Source organism: Nannospalax galili, unplaced genomic scaffold (genome assembly GCF_000622305.1).
Source record: "Nannospalax galili isolate Female #2095 unplaced genomic scaffold, S.galili_v1.0 scaffold610, whole genome shotgun sequence".
Classification (NCBI taxonomy): domain Eukaryota; kingdom Metazoa; phylum Chordata; class Mammalia; order Rodentia; family Spalacidae; genus Nannospalax; species Nannospalax galili.
In genome coordinates, this window is record NW_008329141.1 from 1,254,991 (window position 1) to 1,271,661 (window position 16,671).

Genomic DNA, 16,671 nt, shown 5'->3' on the forward strand with positions numbered 1-16,671 from the left:
TTCCATTTTATTAAGTTCCAGCTTAAAATTTTCTTTCCTGGTTATGCTTACTGTCACAAAAAAAATTTTGTCTATCCCAAGACAGTAAACAATTTCTCCTGTTTCTTTCTAGAATTCCTTTTAGCTTTTTTAGGTCTATCATCCATTTTTATAATCTAAATTTTGCACTAAACTTTTGTATTGTGTGAGGTGACAGTTTAAGCTCATTTTCTGTATAAACACATAGTTCATTTGCCAAAAGATTTCTTCATTGAATGACTTTGACGCCTTTGTAAAAAAATCCACTGTCCATATATGCATGGTTCAGTGTCTGAACTCCATTTTGTCTGTCAGTCCTTATAAAAAATTCTTATGAAATGTCTGTTAGTAAAAAATTCTCTTACATTTTCTGAAAGCCTTTTGTCACCTTCATTTCTGAATATTGTTTCTAAAGGTAGATCTCTCACAATCTGAAGAAAGAAATATTAACCATCTTTACCTTGGTTCCTCTCTATGGATGCCACCCATGCCCAAGTTCTAGCTGCTTTTGCACTGCTGACCAACTTTTTCATTATGATGTACCTTGGTGACATTTTTAAGATGTATTATATTGCTTGTTGAATTTCTTGGCTCTGTGGGTTTATGGTTTTTATCAGTTAGGAAATATGTCACCCATTTAAAAAAAATTGTTTTTTTCTTCCTACTCCAAGTTCTAGGAATCCAAATACAAATATGTTAAAAGAGCTAAGGCTTCACACAGGTGGGAGGCATCTTTCTACCACCCCTGTGCTTTCGTATGACTCAAGTTCCCTAATAAATGTTTAGTTCTTCTTTTAGCTAGCACACACTGGGCTTCATGATGGTATTTTCATGCACACATATCATGGTTTATTCATACTTTCTCTCACTGCCCTCCTGGGTGTCCTTGCTGCCTGCCTTGTGGTCTTCTTCTCTCCAGTCAGTCTGTCCTTCTTTCACATCACGTGTTCTATTACCCTCACTTTCCTCTACCCCATCAAGGGCTCCTCCTCCCCTCTGAGTCCCTTTTCTACTTTCACTGCCTGCACACATGCAAGCACAGGCACTTTTAAACCTAGACTCCCATATAAGGGAAAATGTGTAGTATTTGTCTAACTTATCCCACTCAATACAATGATCTCCAGTTCCATTCATTTACTTGCAAATGTCCTGATTTCATTCTTCTTCACTGATGAATAAAATTCCATTGTGTGCATGTGTCCCACTTTCTTTATTCATTCATCCTTTGATGGGCATCTAGGCTGGTTACATTTCCTTGCTGTTGTAAACAGTGAACAAATATGGACGTTCTACAGAGGTCAAGCAGCTGTAACTTTATCCATCCCTTCCGATCCGGTTAGTGACTAAAATAGTACCAGGCAATAGTGACTTGATAGAGAAATCTTACACACTCCTGAATTAATGGTACAAATAACTAGTAATTTAAAGATACACAGTAGTTTCAGTATCTTATGTCTATAAATTTAGTCTGTATACATACATAACATCAGAAGCCATACCAAATACGACACCAATGTGGTGCTGTAGTTTCACTTTTTACTTTGACCTCCTTTAAAGAACACTAACAATCTGTGGAAAATGATTTATTGTATCATGACATATACTGCAAGGAGCATTTCCAGATAATACAAAATTAATCCACAGTCTTAAGTGAAGATCAAATGATCCAGAAATTTTTCTTCCTTAGTTTTTCAAAGCAATTACAAAACGTTCATATGCTGATTTTTTTTTTTCCAAGAAAGACTATTCTAATAACTTTGAGTGTTCAATCCGTGCAATAGTCCAGTCAGGCTTTACTCCTTGTGTGAATTCCCTCTGAAATCTAGGAAAAACATAATGATTCATCCATCAGCCCAAATATTCTTGGTAACTACATAATTTGCAAGCATAAATTAGAAGCAGTATTTAACAATAAGCTAATTTAATTGTTAATGATAAATCAAAATGTTCATGCATTCACCTTAATCACAAAACCATCCTAACTGAAGTATATACTCAATTACAGTGAGTATTTTTTAATGGTCTGATCTATATTCAACATCTGATAGCCCTTGAAAGAAACTTGCACACTGTTCTTTTATTACTCACTAAAACAGAAAACTGGACTCTAGTAATGCAAGCAACACTTTAAGATAAAACACAGGAAAAGTTGCTTTACAAACCGCACTGTTACCAAGTTTGTGAAAAATAGTGGAATTTGGTTTGGTTCATACACATTAAATCAGTCTGTAAATTGCCAGTGTTTTTAAGCTGCCCAGATCTTAATAAGGAATATCAAGAGACCAAGTCTAGTACTGATGATACAGATCTTTAACTATAAAGATACAGTTTAAAAAGAGATGATAGGGGCTGGAGAGATGGCTCAGCAGTTAAGAGCACTGACTGCTCTTGCAGAGGACTCAGGTTCGAGTCCCAGCACCCACATGGCAGCTACGAACGTCCTTAACTCCACTTCCAGGGGAATCCAAAGCCCTCTTCTGACCTCTGCAGTATTGTACGACACAGGTGCATCCACATACATGCAGGCAATACACTCATACACATTAAATAAAAAAACAATAAATAAAATATTTTTAAAAAAGAGACAATAGATTTAAATTTAACTAGTATCTAGAGAACATTCTGAGTGATTACACTGAAGTATTTTTTAAAGACTTCTTTTAAGACATGGAAAAATGAGGTACAATTCTTACATACTTTAGTGAAACAGTATGTCTTCTTTCTTGGACACTTTTGGGATTTGTTTGTTACTTTAAAGCAATTTGTTTACTATTAGAAAAATAACGCAGTTACTTATTATTACTATTTAATACTGTATATGCGCACACACACGTGTGCTTGCATGCTAGCTGGGTGAGATGGTGCAACACCTGTAATACTAGCACTTGGGAAGCAGAGGCAGGTGGATCTCTGTGAGTTGAGGCCAGCCTGGTCTATACAGTGAGTTCAAGGCTAGCCAGGGCTACATAGTGATACTATGTCTCAAAAATAAAAACAACAAAAATAGTGTGTCTCCATGGATTTGTTCTAGTTGCTCCCTCTACCAAATTTGATTAGTTTAAAAATTACAACAGAATCTTTATTTTATGTGTATGAGTGTATTGCCTGCATGTATGTAAGTGCACCCATGTAGTGCAATGCCCACGGAGGTCAGAAGAGGGTGCCAGATATCCCAGAACTGGATTTATGGACAGTTGTTAGCACCATGGGGTTGCTGGGAATTGAACCTGGGCCCTCTGCAAGAACAGTAAGCACTCTTAACCACTGAGCCATCTCTCCAGCCCCCAGAATGTCTCTTTTAAATAATTTGCCAACTTATAACCAAAAGGATCTCTTTAAGAGCAGGTAGTGTTCCTTCAATTTCATATCTGAACTGAAGTGCTTAGCATATAAGAAACGACAAGTCTTGTGAATGGACCACTCATAAGGTCAATTATGGCAGACTTATATTTTCAAAGATGGAGGCAAGTTATGTGCCATCTGACATGCTCTTCTGCAATGTGACCTTGCAATTTATTGTTTCACAAAAAGGGTCTCTAGATATCCTTTAAATTGTGCAAATTCTGTGACTACTTTGACAGGCCATCTATGGCAAATGATATTTTAATTCTCTTTAACGGCCTAGCAGTTTCCAATCTCTACCTGTTGGTATGCAATCACCAGAAAAAAGATGTGACTAATTAATCTGAAACTGCAAGTCAACCCCCCCCCCCCCAAAAAAAAAGCCTTGGAGAAAGAGACATGGAGCAGCCACCCACACAAGATGAAGCCACTGTGGAAATGGATCCCTCTGCTCCTGCCACCCAGCTGATGCCAGGTGAAGCAGAGAAAACCCACAGCGGAAATGCACTCGTGCTCAGTAGTGAAATCACAGGCAAAATAAATGGCTGTTTGAAACCACTGACTTTTTGAGTTGTTCGACAGCTGTAGCTAGCTGAAACATGGTTTGATAAACTCAAGATTGCTTCTTTTTTATTTTCTTTCTTGAGTCAAGGTCTCACTATGTGGCCCTGGCTGGCCTGGAACTGGCTATGTGGACCAGACTGGCCTTGAACTCACAGAGACCCACCTGTCTCTGCCTCCCAAGTATTGGGATTAGTGGTGTGTGCCACTCTGTCAGACAGAGGTATTACATTTTCTAATTTTTAATAATCCTTATTTCATATTCAATGTATCATGATTTTTTCTTCATAAATAGCTTGTCAAATTTCCATCTTTTTCTTCCTAAAGCTCTCTTTAGTTTTCCTGCCTTTTACACTGCCTCCCACATTCTCGATAACGGCACTGAGAATGCATGATCATACTTACTCATAGCTTGCACTAAGAAGCTGTTTAGTTTCCACATTCTGATCCCCCAACTTAACCTGGAACACACTGGCTCCACGTAAAGTTTCACTGGGGATGTTGGCACTGGTTAGATACCAAAAGCACATCAGGATGTTAACAAACTTCCTTCCTTAGAGAGAAAACACACACATACATATCATAATAATCTTCCATCCACATATCTAAATTGAAATCAGAAACAGGTTGAGGATCAGACTTTGTATACCTACTGGTATAATTTAAGAATCCTAGATTAATACTATTTTACTTTTAGAAAATTCTCATAGGGCTTCTGCCCTCTACCTTGCAACTCAGCAATCAATTTACTGCTCATGAACACACACTTTTCTAGGTGTACTACATGGATTATTCTCAAGCTATACAATTTTCCAAAATTAAAATAATCTTAATCTGTTGTCAAGATAAAAATGAGAGGAGAAATCTACATTTTTGGTCCTATTTCAACTACCCCAAAGAAGAAAGGCCTCTTGTCTTCATACCTAATACTCTGCAATGCCTTAAAATTCTCACAATAAACTTGTAAAAATCAGTTAGTGACCACAGTGCTAAAATGCTAATTTAAAATGTTAGGGGAAAAGAAAATATCAACTCAAACCCCTTTCCAAATATTTCAAATTAACTTGCAAATGAAGACTTACTTAACTATTAAGAGTCCTCTATCATTACTGCTATAGGAAGTATATGAACAGAGGCTATACCTCCTGTGTGCCTGCCTCATAATACATATACAAATATGTGCAAAAGGAATTAGCAAATGAATTCAGTTGCTCTAGTAAAAAATGTATGCACTGGAAAAGAAACAGATGACCACGACATGCTTCCATCTTGTACCATTATTCCAAATTTAATCTTGTAGTTCTGAACCTCTTTTTCATATCAGTCACTATCTGGGATTATCTATAATGATTTTCTTTTAAACTTTACTCCTTCCATGTTAACACACAACTAGGTATTTAAAGTGGTCAAGTGTTTATTTTACATTAGGAAATATGAAACAAATATTTTGATTTGAGACAGGGGAGCAGTTTATCTTAAAGAAACCATTTTCATTAACATAAGTGAGGATTTTCTCGGCTGTAGAGTGAACAGTAGTAGGGAAAAAATCTAGACAGCGAGGCTTTAGAAACAATCATCATACACCAACTTTTTCAGAATAGATCTTTAAACAGTGACTATGCCATTTTCTTTGAAATGTTACACATATCTGCTTGTACAGACACAGCTCTGCCATTCTGTGACTACTGCTTTGGCTTATCTGGACAATTGTGGGCAGTTAAAGCTGCCCATGTGGGTATTACCTTTCTCATCATAGTAAATGGAGATGTCTCCTGTTGATGTGTAGACAATTTCATCTATGTCAGCAGCAAGCGCATTTTTATGGTTATCAGATAGTGAAGTAATCTTTTCTTTTAGTACCTGTAGCACCTAAATTGGGGAAAAGAAAATCATTAGCATACTTATTAATTTCTGAGAGTATCTTAAAAAGTGATGTTTATCATGGAATTTTTCAAGACCCATTTTAAATTTACTACCTTACCTACTCCTCAAAAACAATACTTAAAGGCATCTCATTATTCAGTTAGGTAATTCCCAACAGAACATGGTATGTAAGAGCAACTGGAATGCATCCTATTTACCTCTCTATGCCCTTCAGTGGCAGGAGTCATTCCAACTTTTTAAGACTCAAAGTATTCATAAGGACAGACTCTCTCTGCTGGCACACACCCGATTTTAGAGCATAAGTAAGACTTGGTACGTATTATTCTAGTCTGAGTCAGATATTTATTTTTAAAAGAAAAATTAAAAGCATACTTTACCTCTTTAGCTACAAGTTCTTCCAATAGATCAAATTTACACTGTGATAGCAACTTGGACACATGAGCAAAAGCCTTGAAAAAACGGTGAGGGAAGGGTGACAATTATTAATTGTTTCAAAAATGTCATAACAGTACCATACAATGTTCACACTTAAAGGGCCAAATGTAACAAAGATTTTACTTTATGGTAAATGTGAGGTCAAAAACTTATAATAATATTATTTATAACTGCTTTTAAGCTGGTTGTCTTTTCTTAGATGACAGGGCCACATATAGCAGCGAACTAACAGCTAATTATGTGTCTAATCTCAGGTTCTGGGAAATGACAGTGTGGGGTGTATACATTAGATATCTCAATAAAAATATTACTATATATTTTATTTTAAAACAATGATGACGTAAACAACTATTAGATGACTCATGTTTTAATCAAGCACAGATAATAATTAAAAAGCAGGACACCCTAGAGTCTAAACTGTACTGGAAGTCTGCAGATCGGGACCATTGGCTCAATCTCTCTAAGGCAGACAAGGTAGGTTTAGGAGAGTGGGAGAAAAGAGAAATAGTTTACAATTCAAGACAGTGGACCTGGACTTGAAGCATGAGGTCTCATTTCAGCAGAGGGAAGACATTCAGATCCTACCTGTCTTTCAGGAGCTTTCAGTCTCCTTGGAAAAGGAGACAACCTAGCTGACAAGTTCAAAAATTATTAGAAGATAAGAACAGGGTGATACAGGGAACAAACAGAAGAGCATCTAATCTAATCTCGACCAGAGTGCACTTCCCAAAGGAAGTAAAACCTAGGCTGAAATCTGAAGACCTGGAAGGAAAAAGGACAGGCCCATGCACACAGGGAGACACCACAAATTGTTAGAGGCTCACCTGTCCTCCCTGCCACGCACATACCAAAGCCCTAACCTCTAATACCTTGGAATGTGACTACATTTAGAGATAGTACCTTTAAAAAAGTGATTAAGTTTAAAGGAGGCTGTTAGGGTAGGCCTAATCCAATGTGACATATCCAAGAGCAGGAAATGTATACATGTGTAGAGATGCCACGACACAAAAGCAGAGGGAAGGCCATGTGAGAATACAGTGAGACAAGGAGAGACGCTGCAATAGAAACCCATGCTTCTGATACCTTGATACTGAAATACTACTGTTCAAGCTACCCAGTGTGTGGCACTCTGGATAAAAGCCTGGCAAGCTAGTAAAAAATGGAGCTGAATTTTGAGAAAATGCAAATAGCCAAATGGATTCAAGGTCTGCACACATGTTAGAGGTGCTCAGGGTGAGATCCTGCATATTTTGGTAAGCTTTCACATGGAATATGAGTGATAATTTGGGCAAAAGAAACAACCACAACCACTATGTAGAAACCCAACCATTAGACTCTAGTTTGTGTGGTCAGGCAAATTATCCTCAAAACAATGAATCACGATGAGCCTGCCCTGATAAGATCCCAGTGACACAGGAATGTCTACCTCAAGACACTTCTAGAAATAGCCTTGCTTTCATAGAAAAGCATAAAATGTACAAGAAAGCTACAGGGAACAAAGAGTGCATGGCTCCATGGCTATAATACTTCTAACGTGTGCAGACCTTGAATCCATTTGGCTATGTATCATATCATACACACATACACAAACACAAGCAGGGCCTGTTGAGCATCAGAACACCATTTCCTTAGTTCATGTGCTAAAATGCTTGTCTGGATTACATGTAACCATCTCAATTGCCAATGAGTCTGGATGACCAAGACTTCTAGAGTGGGTCACAGGACAGTGCTCACTAGTATAATGAATTTAATCTTCCTAGAACTTTGCTTCAACATGTATAAAGGATGATTAGACAAGGTACCTTTTCAATTTCATGTTATAAAATTAAAGATAAAAGTCATGCACACCTATAATCATACTACTTGGGAGTTTGAGGCAAGAGGATCACATAGTGACTTCCATGCCAATTAGGGTTATATAGCAAAACTCTGTCAAAAACAAAATAAGTAAATAAAAATCCCAACACAATTGATCTAACGAATATTCACAACTCAAGATAACTTGGTACTTCTGGGAGATTAGCCTATAGCAAATAAGAACATGGAACTCAGGGAGATTTTTATAACAGATTATTCCTAAGGTCTAGAATTATACCCACACAATAGGTGGTTGCATCATGAGTGAGCTGGGACAGCAGTTTTGGTTATGTCCTTTAAAAAAAAATGTGTTGTCTTAGGTGTTGATGAACTAATTTGCTTGATTTGAATCCTATATTCGGCAACCATGTATTTAATTACTAAATATTCCAATAGCTGGTCCCAGACACTCTTTTCGGAAGTCAGAATGATTAACAGAAAAAATAAATCAACTTAGATAAAGCAAAAGTGCATACAGATTGGATGATAAAGTAGAAATACAGTTCAATGGTAAGAAAGACAACAACAGCTATCAGCTAGGGTTAGAATGACCCAAAAAGTGCTCCAAACTTCTCTGTGTTCAGAGGAAATGGGGTTTGAGGCCTGATTCGTGTTGATGGAAGGAAGATGATACCAATTCCCGACACACAACAGAACTGGTGCAATCAAGTATGTATCATGAGGTGGACACACTCACATGTGGGCATTGTGGTGCATCAAGAGTAGGATCACACCAATTTAGCTTCACTTGCACAACTGACACAGAGAACACAAGGAGTGAGCAGAGGTCCACCCTTTCATCATGCTGCTGAGGTAGGCATATTGATTAAGCCTGTTTTTTTTTTTTCCCTGTAAACACATTTTAGTCAAGAATTGACCCAAGGAGACAGGGAATGGGAGTTAATACTGACACCGACTACATAAAATTGGAAATACTAACTTATAACTAATAGGTCATGTAAGGATAAATGGCTGCAATAAGAGGAATAATCTGAAATTAGTTAGGAGTAAAATATAAATACCTACATACTGTCAATATTGTAAAATTATGATGTTGATGGCCTATAGGGGTATGAACTGGGGACTACACTATGACTTCTCTCTCTGTATCAATAGATCTGCAATGCTAGGTATTGACAAACAAGAAAACTGAAGGAAAAGTTCAGATCCTAGAAAAATACATGTATACCCAAATATCTGCAAGTAATTTCAGGATTCAAAGTGACCATAATAAGGCAAGAGATTATTAGTTCTTCAGAGAGAAGGTCATAATGGGTAGAGTCAGTGCTATGAATCCCAAAGCCTAAGCACTCCCAGTGTGCTGAGTATTGAGCACCGATCAGCAACCAGAAGGCTCAGTAAACTCCTTGAAAGAGTAAAACTGCTCACCTCCATCTCCATCGCCATTATCCTTTATGAAATGTAGGTAGGGAAGGAGGGGAACGATGCAGCTCTGCCAAATAGCTGGTAGGAAGTTCTGCCTTTCTCCCTGATATGGTGCTGTACTTTGGAATTCTTTTTCCTCACCATCTCATCCACTCAATTTATTTAACAAATATTTACTTAAAAAAAATCTTATTATGTGTCTGAGGGTATTGCCTGCATGTGTGTAAATGCACCCGTGTAGTACAATGCCCTTGGAGTTTAGAAGACGGCGTCGGATCCCCTGGAACTGGAGTTATGAAGGTCGTTAGCTGCCATGTGGGCGCTGAGACTCGATCCCGGGTTTTCTGCAAGAGTAGCGCCTAACAAATATTTATGAAGCGCCTACTATGTGCCACACCCTGTCTTCTCCATTCTCTAAATCTGGAAAATCATTCAGAAAAGGGCCAAACATCTCTTAAGAGACAGGAAAGGGCTTTGAATTTCGACTCAAAACCTGCACTTGAGAAACAACTGAAAGGCCTTTCTTTATTCTACTCTCTTAATTGAACCCACCCCTCCTGGACGGCCATGCAAACACACCTAGATGCTCAAGAAGTGGCTGAAAGACTGTGTCTGGGTCCCTACCAACGTTGGTAAGTTAGGTCCCAATGAAGAAACTTGGCTCAACACATGTGCATGCAACACTTGAACGAGAGGCGTACAGGCCAATTAGGGAAGCCAACGAACCTGTTTCGCCCCCTCAGAGAACTCAGCGATACTGAACTCCTTGTCGAAATAGGCCCAGATAAGGAAGGCGTAAATTCGAGTCCGGACCCAGTTGACTGGGTTGGAGAATCCCAGAATGATCATTTTGGTCTTCTGGCGCGGCTGGGGCTGCTCCTCCGAGCTGTAGCTGCGGCGAGGACAAGCAGGATAGGAAGCCAGGGCCTGGGGCGGTTCTGCCGGGCGAAGCAGCGGCCGCCGGGGGCTCCAGGCACCCAGCGCCGGGGTCACAGAGGCCCAAGAACAGCGAGGGAAGCCGGCCGTGCTCGAGCCCAGGCGGCGGCGGCACAAGCAGCAGAAGTCGGCCAACCATAGCCTCACCTCGGCGGTCCCGGGAGTCCGGAGTCCGGTGGCCCGGCCGGGCAGCGGCCGAGGGAGCAGACGGACGGCCAGCGCCATATTTGTGACCTTTGACCTCAGCATGTCGGCGCGGCGGCGGAAGGGAGCCGGAGAGAAACCACCTAGGCTGGTCAGGAAGGAATCGCGGCTGCTGAGCGCGGCAGTTGCTGCCACCTCTGGTGAGTCCGCCCATCCCTGCTCTGCAGTACGCCGCCCGGCAGAAGCCCACGGCTTCCCGGCCCGCGCTCTGAATCTGTCCCCCTCTGGCGTCCGTCAGCCTCGCGGACCTTTTCTTCCCGGGTGTTGTTTCCGGAGGATCACATGCTGACGAACGTGTTGGAGCCCAAGTTCCCAGGTCTTTGAAATCTGGCACTAGCAGCCATGGCCGGGCAGTGCCTTCTGGTACCCCGGCTTCAGGGTGTTTCGCGGGAGCAGTTCTTGGAGCATCTCTACCCACAGGTGAGGAGGCCAGGCGGGGAAGCCAGGAGACACATGCCGGGAACACGCCGGCTTTTTTGGGAGCCAGGGTGTGGGGCGAGGCGCCGGCAGCAGCTGCACGCTGGGCAGCTTAACCGCCCAGGGAACGGGCGCTAGGGACGTGTCGACCCCTCGTGCATTAAAAGCTCCAAAGAAAACGACCCCACATTTCTGTGGAACAGGATGACGCTGGAGAGCTGAGTGGCAAGAGCCATTCTTCACTGCAGTTACTCAGGACTCACGTGTCTTTCATTTCATTCTTCAGCCGGTTTCCTAAAGTGTAGGTCAGGTTTCTGCCCTACCCCCACCCCCCACGACCGTACAGCGCCTGTGTAATCCGAGTTTATCGATTTTGAAGAGCAAATTTTCACAATAGAGAAAGCAGTGGAAATCTTGCAGGACATTTCCTCCTGTACAGGTCTTTGGTTCTAACCTAAATTTTAGTTAAGAATGTTTTAAATTTTAGTTTAACGAATGTTTTAGATTTTTAAAGTGAAAACTAACTGAAATAATTAGCTTGCAGGACTTTGCAACCGAGTCCAGGCTTCAGAAGAATAGAATAAGGACTCTGGCAGATATTCCAAGGGGAAATTTTTCTACAGTTACGTTGGTGAGAGTAGGGTGGGAGCCAGAGGAGATACAGACCTCTATGATCAGTAGCAGCCTGCAGAGTTCTTTGAGTTCTGCCCTCCGGTGAAGATAGGATTCCTGACTGCACTGCAAGAAAGAATTTGTGAGTGAGACAGTATGAAGCAGAGTTGAAGTTTATTAGGGAGAGTTATTAACATAAACTTAAGTTCAGGTGTTGATAGAGAAATGCATCAGATAGGATTACAGGCTGATCAGGTAGAATTTTGGGCCACCAAGCTTGCACAGGAATTAAGTCATGTATTTTACTACAAGTAGAGTTTATATTTTTGCTTGTGAGAGTCCTATGAAATTGCAGGCCTATAGCTGGGAAAAGAGAAAGGCCATACTTGGTCACTGTATTAGTCACTTTTCTGTTGCTGTGATAAAACAGCATGACCAGGCAACTTATTGAAGGAAGAGTTTATTTGGCTTACAGTTCAGAGGGTTAGAGTCCATAATGGGGTGGGAGGAGGCATGGCAGCAGAGATGGCTGAAGTCAAGCATCACATCTTCAAGCAGACGCAGGAAAAAAGAGACTTGAAATCTGGCTAGGCTTAAGAACTCTCTGCCCCCAGTGATGTGCTTCCTCCAACAAGGTTGTACCTCCTAAAACTTTGCAAAACAGCATCACCAACTGGGCACAAAATGTCCAAATACTTGGAGCCTATGGGACATATGCTCATTCAAACCACCACATTCCAATATTCCCTGGCCCCGTAGGAACATGACCATTTAAAATGCAAAATGCATTTAGTCCACCTTCAAAAGTCCCCATCATGACCTGTCTCAATAACATTCAAAAGTCCAGAGTCCAAAATCTCTTCAGAGATTCAAGGCAGTCCTTTAACTGTAAGACCTTGTAAAATGAAAAGACAAATTGTATAATCCAACAGTCAATGAAACCAAATACATATTTCTATTTCAGAGGGAGGAATGGGTCCATAGCAAGGAAATACCAGACCAAAACAAGATTGAAAACCAGCAGGGCAAACATCAAATCCAGTAGCTCTGTTTCCAACTTCTGGGGCTTTTACTTCCAAAGGGCTTAGCAGCTCAGCCCCTCAAGCTTTGCTTTATGCAGCATACATTGCTGGTACCACTCCCTGTTTGCTACTCTCCTTGGCAGATGTCTCATGGCTTTAATATCTTGGAGTCTCCACTACCAACCAGGCTTCACCTTCATAGCTTCACACAATGGCCTGTCAGTGCCTCTTTATGCAGGGACAGTCCTGCTGTACACTGGCCTTGGCAGCTTTCTGAAACTATGAGGATGAGCCCATGACCCCTTCATTCTTGCATTTTTCATACCTCTAAAGACAGCACTGTGTGAATGACACTGCCAAGTTCCTGTGCCAGCGTGCGATGGACCCTGATCTGCTTCATCCACTAGCAGCTTTTCTATGCTGTGGTTTTCTTGGGGCAGAAAACCCCTTTGGCATTTTCCTTTCACAAGTTGGAGGGTGGTCTTGTCCTGAGGGTACTCTTTCCATTGTTTTAAGTGCAAATCTGTAGGCCTCTCCTTAATTGCTCTAATCTCATCAGAAGAGAATGTCTCCTTCAGCACATGCCTTGGCTCCAACATTAATCTTCCCAGTGCTCTTTTCCAATCCAAACTGTACATTTTGCATTTCTTTCTGTCTCATTTGCTATTTCACTGTAGATCTGCATAATATTCACCATTAGTAGCCACACCACCATTTTTACATTAGGTTGTCTTGAAATTTCCTCCACCAAAGAAATTAGTCCATTACTTTTCAATTTAGCCTCAAATTCTTAGGCTTGGGGCAGACTACAGCCAGATGCTTTGCCAAAATATCCCAGTTGTTAAGTCCTTGTTTCCCTCTGGAACTACTTTGCTCTCAGGGCTACTTTCTTCCAGGCTCTTACTGGAACAGCCTGTTAAGTTCTGCTTGCAGCATTCAACCAATTTTCTAGTCCAACCTTCCAGAGTCTTCCTCATTCCTCCAAAAACATCATCGGGTTCTTCATAACACCACCCCACTTCTGGTACCATCTTCTGTAATAAAATACTGTGACCAAGGAAGCCTATAGGTGGAAGAGTTTATTTGGCTTACAGTTCAGAGGGTTAAGGTCCTTAATGGTGGGGCAGGTATGGCGGCAGAGGTGCCTGGAGCAGAAAGTTAAGCAGTCACATCTTCAAGCAGATATAGGACACAGAGAGCAACTGGAAATCTGGCAACACTTAAGATGTCTCAAAGCCAGCCCCCAGTGATGTGCTTCCTTTAGCAAGCCCACACCTCCTAAAACATTCCAAAAAAGTACCACCATTTTGGGACAAATGTCTGAAGTCTTGGAGCCTACTTGGGACATTTTCATTCAGTCACATACACTTAGGCCTTAGGCATGATTCATTGCTATTTTAATATTAAGTGAAATTTCTTTTTTTATAAAAGGAATGTCTCCATGTACGCACCCTTCACAGCAAATTTTGTTAATTATTAACAATTCGTTAGTTAACTCTCAGCTGGTGAAAGACTTCAAACAGACTCCAGGATGATGGGCTTTGTCTTAATTTGTTTCTTCATTGCTGTGACAAAATACTCTGACCAATACCAACTTGGGGAGGAAAGGGTTTATTCAGCTTACATCTCCCAGGTCGCAGTTCATCAGGGAGCCCAAGGTAGGAACTCAGGGCAGGAACCTGGAGGCAGGAGCTGGAACACAGGCCATGGAGGAACGCTGCTTACTGCCTTGCTCCCCTGGCCCCTGCTCAGCCTGCTTTCTTATACAACACAGGCCCACCTGCCCAAGGGTGGCACCACCCACTGGACCCTCCCACATCACTCATCATGAAGATGCCCCTCAGACATGGCCACAGGCCAGTCCAATAGAGGCAATCCCCCAATTGAGGCTCCCTCAAACCAGGTGTGTCAAGTTGACACTAAAGCTATCCAGCATAGGCTTCTTTCCCTTTCCATGTTCTCTTAATTTCCCCTGTCTTTCTGTGGTGCCTCAGTTTTAGTGTCTGTTCAAGACAAGACAAAACAAATGAACAACAAAAAACACCTAACAGTTTTCTCCATTAATATTTATGTCTGTAAGAGTGGTCATAAACCAGGCATAGTAGCTCACTCCTGTAATCCCAGCATTCCAGGAAAGGAAGATCCTAAGTTTCAGGTCAGCCAAGGCTACAGAGTGAGACTCTGAATTAAACAACAACAACAACAAAATCATAGAAATATAGGTTTGGGGATTATAAATTTGGGATTAAATTTTTCTTTTGGTAGTTAGCAATCTAGAGAAGAGGATTTATTTTGGAAAGTAGTGCTGGATTGGTTATGCTTGTCATTTCCCTGTCTCTGTCCTCAACATGAGTTAGGTATAGGATGCCCCCTCTACACTATAGTGTGGAGAGTGTAAGATGCATAGCAAGTGGGGTCTTTTTGTAACTAATCATCCAGACAAGACACAACATGTCAAAGGAAGCATCACATTTCATCAAGTAGAAAATTTACAGCAAGGTTCTATATTAATAGTGGAGTAAAACTAGAAATGACAAAATTAGAAAAAGAGACCTAATATGAAAAAGGAAAATATGAGGGAGCATGGACCCATCCAGTTTTTTAACATGTTCTAAAAATCTATTACAAACACTACATGCAGTACAGATGCAAGAATAGATAGACCAGAGAAATAGAATAGAAAGGCCAGGAGAAGCTCTATCTCTGTGTATTTAGAAATTTACATTTAGGATAAAAATTTAATGTTTAATTAATAGGACATCTTAAAAATTAGTGGGGGCAAAATTGGCCTTATTTGACAATATTTTGGAGCAGCTTAGCTTTGCAGCAAAATTGGCAAGAAGGTACAGAAATTTCTTAAATGTCCTGTACCTACACATACATATTCTCCTCCATTATCTGGAACAGTACATCTCTTACGACTGAACCTATGTGACTTCACATTCATCAGAAATCCATATTTAAGATTTACTGTTATTATACATCTGTAGGTTTTGACAAATCCATGATACATATCTATTATTAGAATATCAGACAGCAGTTTTACTGCTCTAGTGCTGCTAAGATAACCCTTTAGTTACCTAGTAGTTCTGTCTTTCACCATATACAAAAATAAATGGATTGGGAAAATGTGAAGAAATAAAATTACACAAGTACTAGAAGAAAATATGGGTAAATTCCTTTATAACCTACATTTCTATGAAGGCATTCTATATATGACTCATTTCAGGTATAATAAAAGGAAAAGATTGAAGTTTGATCATGTAGATTTGTGTGACTGTCACTGTCAACAAAGTTGAAAAGAAATTTCTAAACTGGGTGAAAATATTCTCAACATAGATCTCATTTAAAAGATAGTAGAAAGCCTTTCCTATGTGTCCAACCTGTGGCTAAGAGCTGCATGCATCCCAGGGTAGCTGGCTGCCCAGCATATTTGTAGATGACTACATCATGTCAAAAGGTCAGACACCCCTGAAACTTTTTAAAAAGAGGTTAAGGAAAAGACCAAAAATCTTGATAGAAAAGGAGAAGACAATTGGGAAAAGAAAAACCCACATTAAAATAGCCTTTAAACATAAGAAAAGGTGTTCAACTTCAGGAGAAATTAAAGCTACACTGAGTTATTAACACTGGTATGAGTAAAAATTAAGCTTTAATAATTTACCTTTGGTGAGGGCACAGACACAGCAGCTGCCACATTTTGTACCTGACCTCTCTGTACTTTTCATAAGCTATGTATTGGTTACTTTATAACCTAGCAATTTTTAATTTTTTTTCAACAAGTCCTCCTCCTACTTTCATGCCTTTGTGTGTGTGAGACCCACCAAGGTTAATTACAACCTAGTGGTTTCTTCTTTTTTAAAAATATTTTTATGTGTATGAGTGTATTGCCTGTGTGTAGGTAGGTACGCCAGTGTCATGCAGTGCTCAGTGCTTGCAGGGGTCAGAAGAGGGCATCAGATCCCCTGGAACTGGAGTTATGGACGGTTGTTAGCTG

General features: G+C 40.5%; 2 protein-coding genes across 3 annotated transcripts in view; one reads left to right on the forward strand and one right to left on the reverse strand.

The window, feature by feature from the left end:
- Positions 1–1,588: 1,588 nt before the first annotated feature.
- On the reverse strand, positions 1,589–10,797 carry Maip1 (matrix AAA peptidase interacting protein 1). Of its 2 annotated transcripts, none has more exons than XM_008833387.3 (5): positions 10,210–10,797; positions 6,183–6,254; positions 5,664–5,790; positions 4,327–4,428; positions 1,589–1,840 (listed from the first exon to the last, which is right to left on the reverse strand). In XM_008833387.3, the coding sequence occupies exons 1-5, from the start codon at positions 10,666–10,668 to the stop codon at positions 1,812–1,814; spliced, it is 789 nt and encodes a 262-aa protein (XP_008831609.2). In that variant the 5' UTR covers positions 10,669–10,797; the 3' UTR covers positions 1,589–1,811. The 2 variants fall into 2 exon arrangements, with proteins under 2 accessions (XP_008831609.2, XP_008831601.2); XM_008833379.2 differs by having other exon boundaries at positions 4,327–4,474.
- Positions 10,798–10,866: 69 nt separating this feature from the next.
- Tyw5 (tRNA-yW synthesizing protein 5) overlaps positions 10,867–16,671 on the forward strand; it is a 22,837-nt gene continuing 17,032 nt past the window's right edge. Inside the window, exon 1 of the mRNA XM_008833398.3 lies at positions 10,867–11,043. Coding sequence (XP_008831620.1) covers positions 10,966–11,043 — 78 coding nt within the window. The 5' untranslated portion in view covers positions 10,867–10,965. The remainder of the gene's footprint in view (positions 11,044–16,671) is intronic.

Excerpts from the sequence above, each read along its gene's own strand:
- Maip1 (XM_008833379.2), bottom strand. The coding sequence starts at position 10,668 with ATGCTGAGGTCAAAGGTCACAAATATGGCGCTGGCCGTCCGTCTGCTC. Across the intron at positions 5,791-6,182 it reads AAGAACTTGTAGCTAAAGAG|GTGCTACAGGTACTAAAAGA; the intron begins GTAAAGTATGCT and ends TCCCCAATTTAG. Across the intron at positions 4,475-5,663 it reads CATTTACTATGATGAGAAAG|GAAGGAAGTTTGTTAACATC; the intron begins GTAATACCCACA and ends TTTCTCTCTAAG.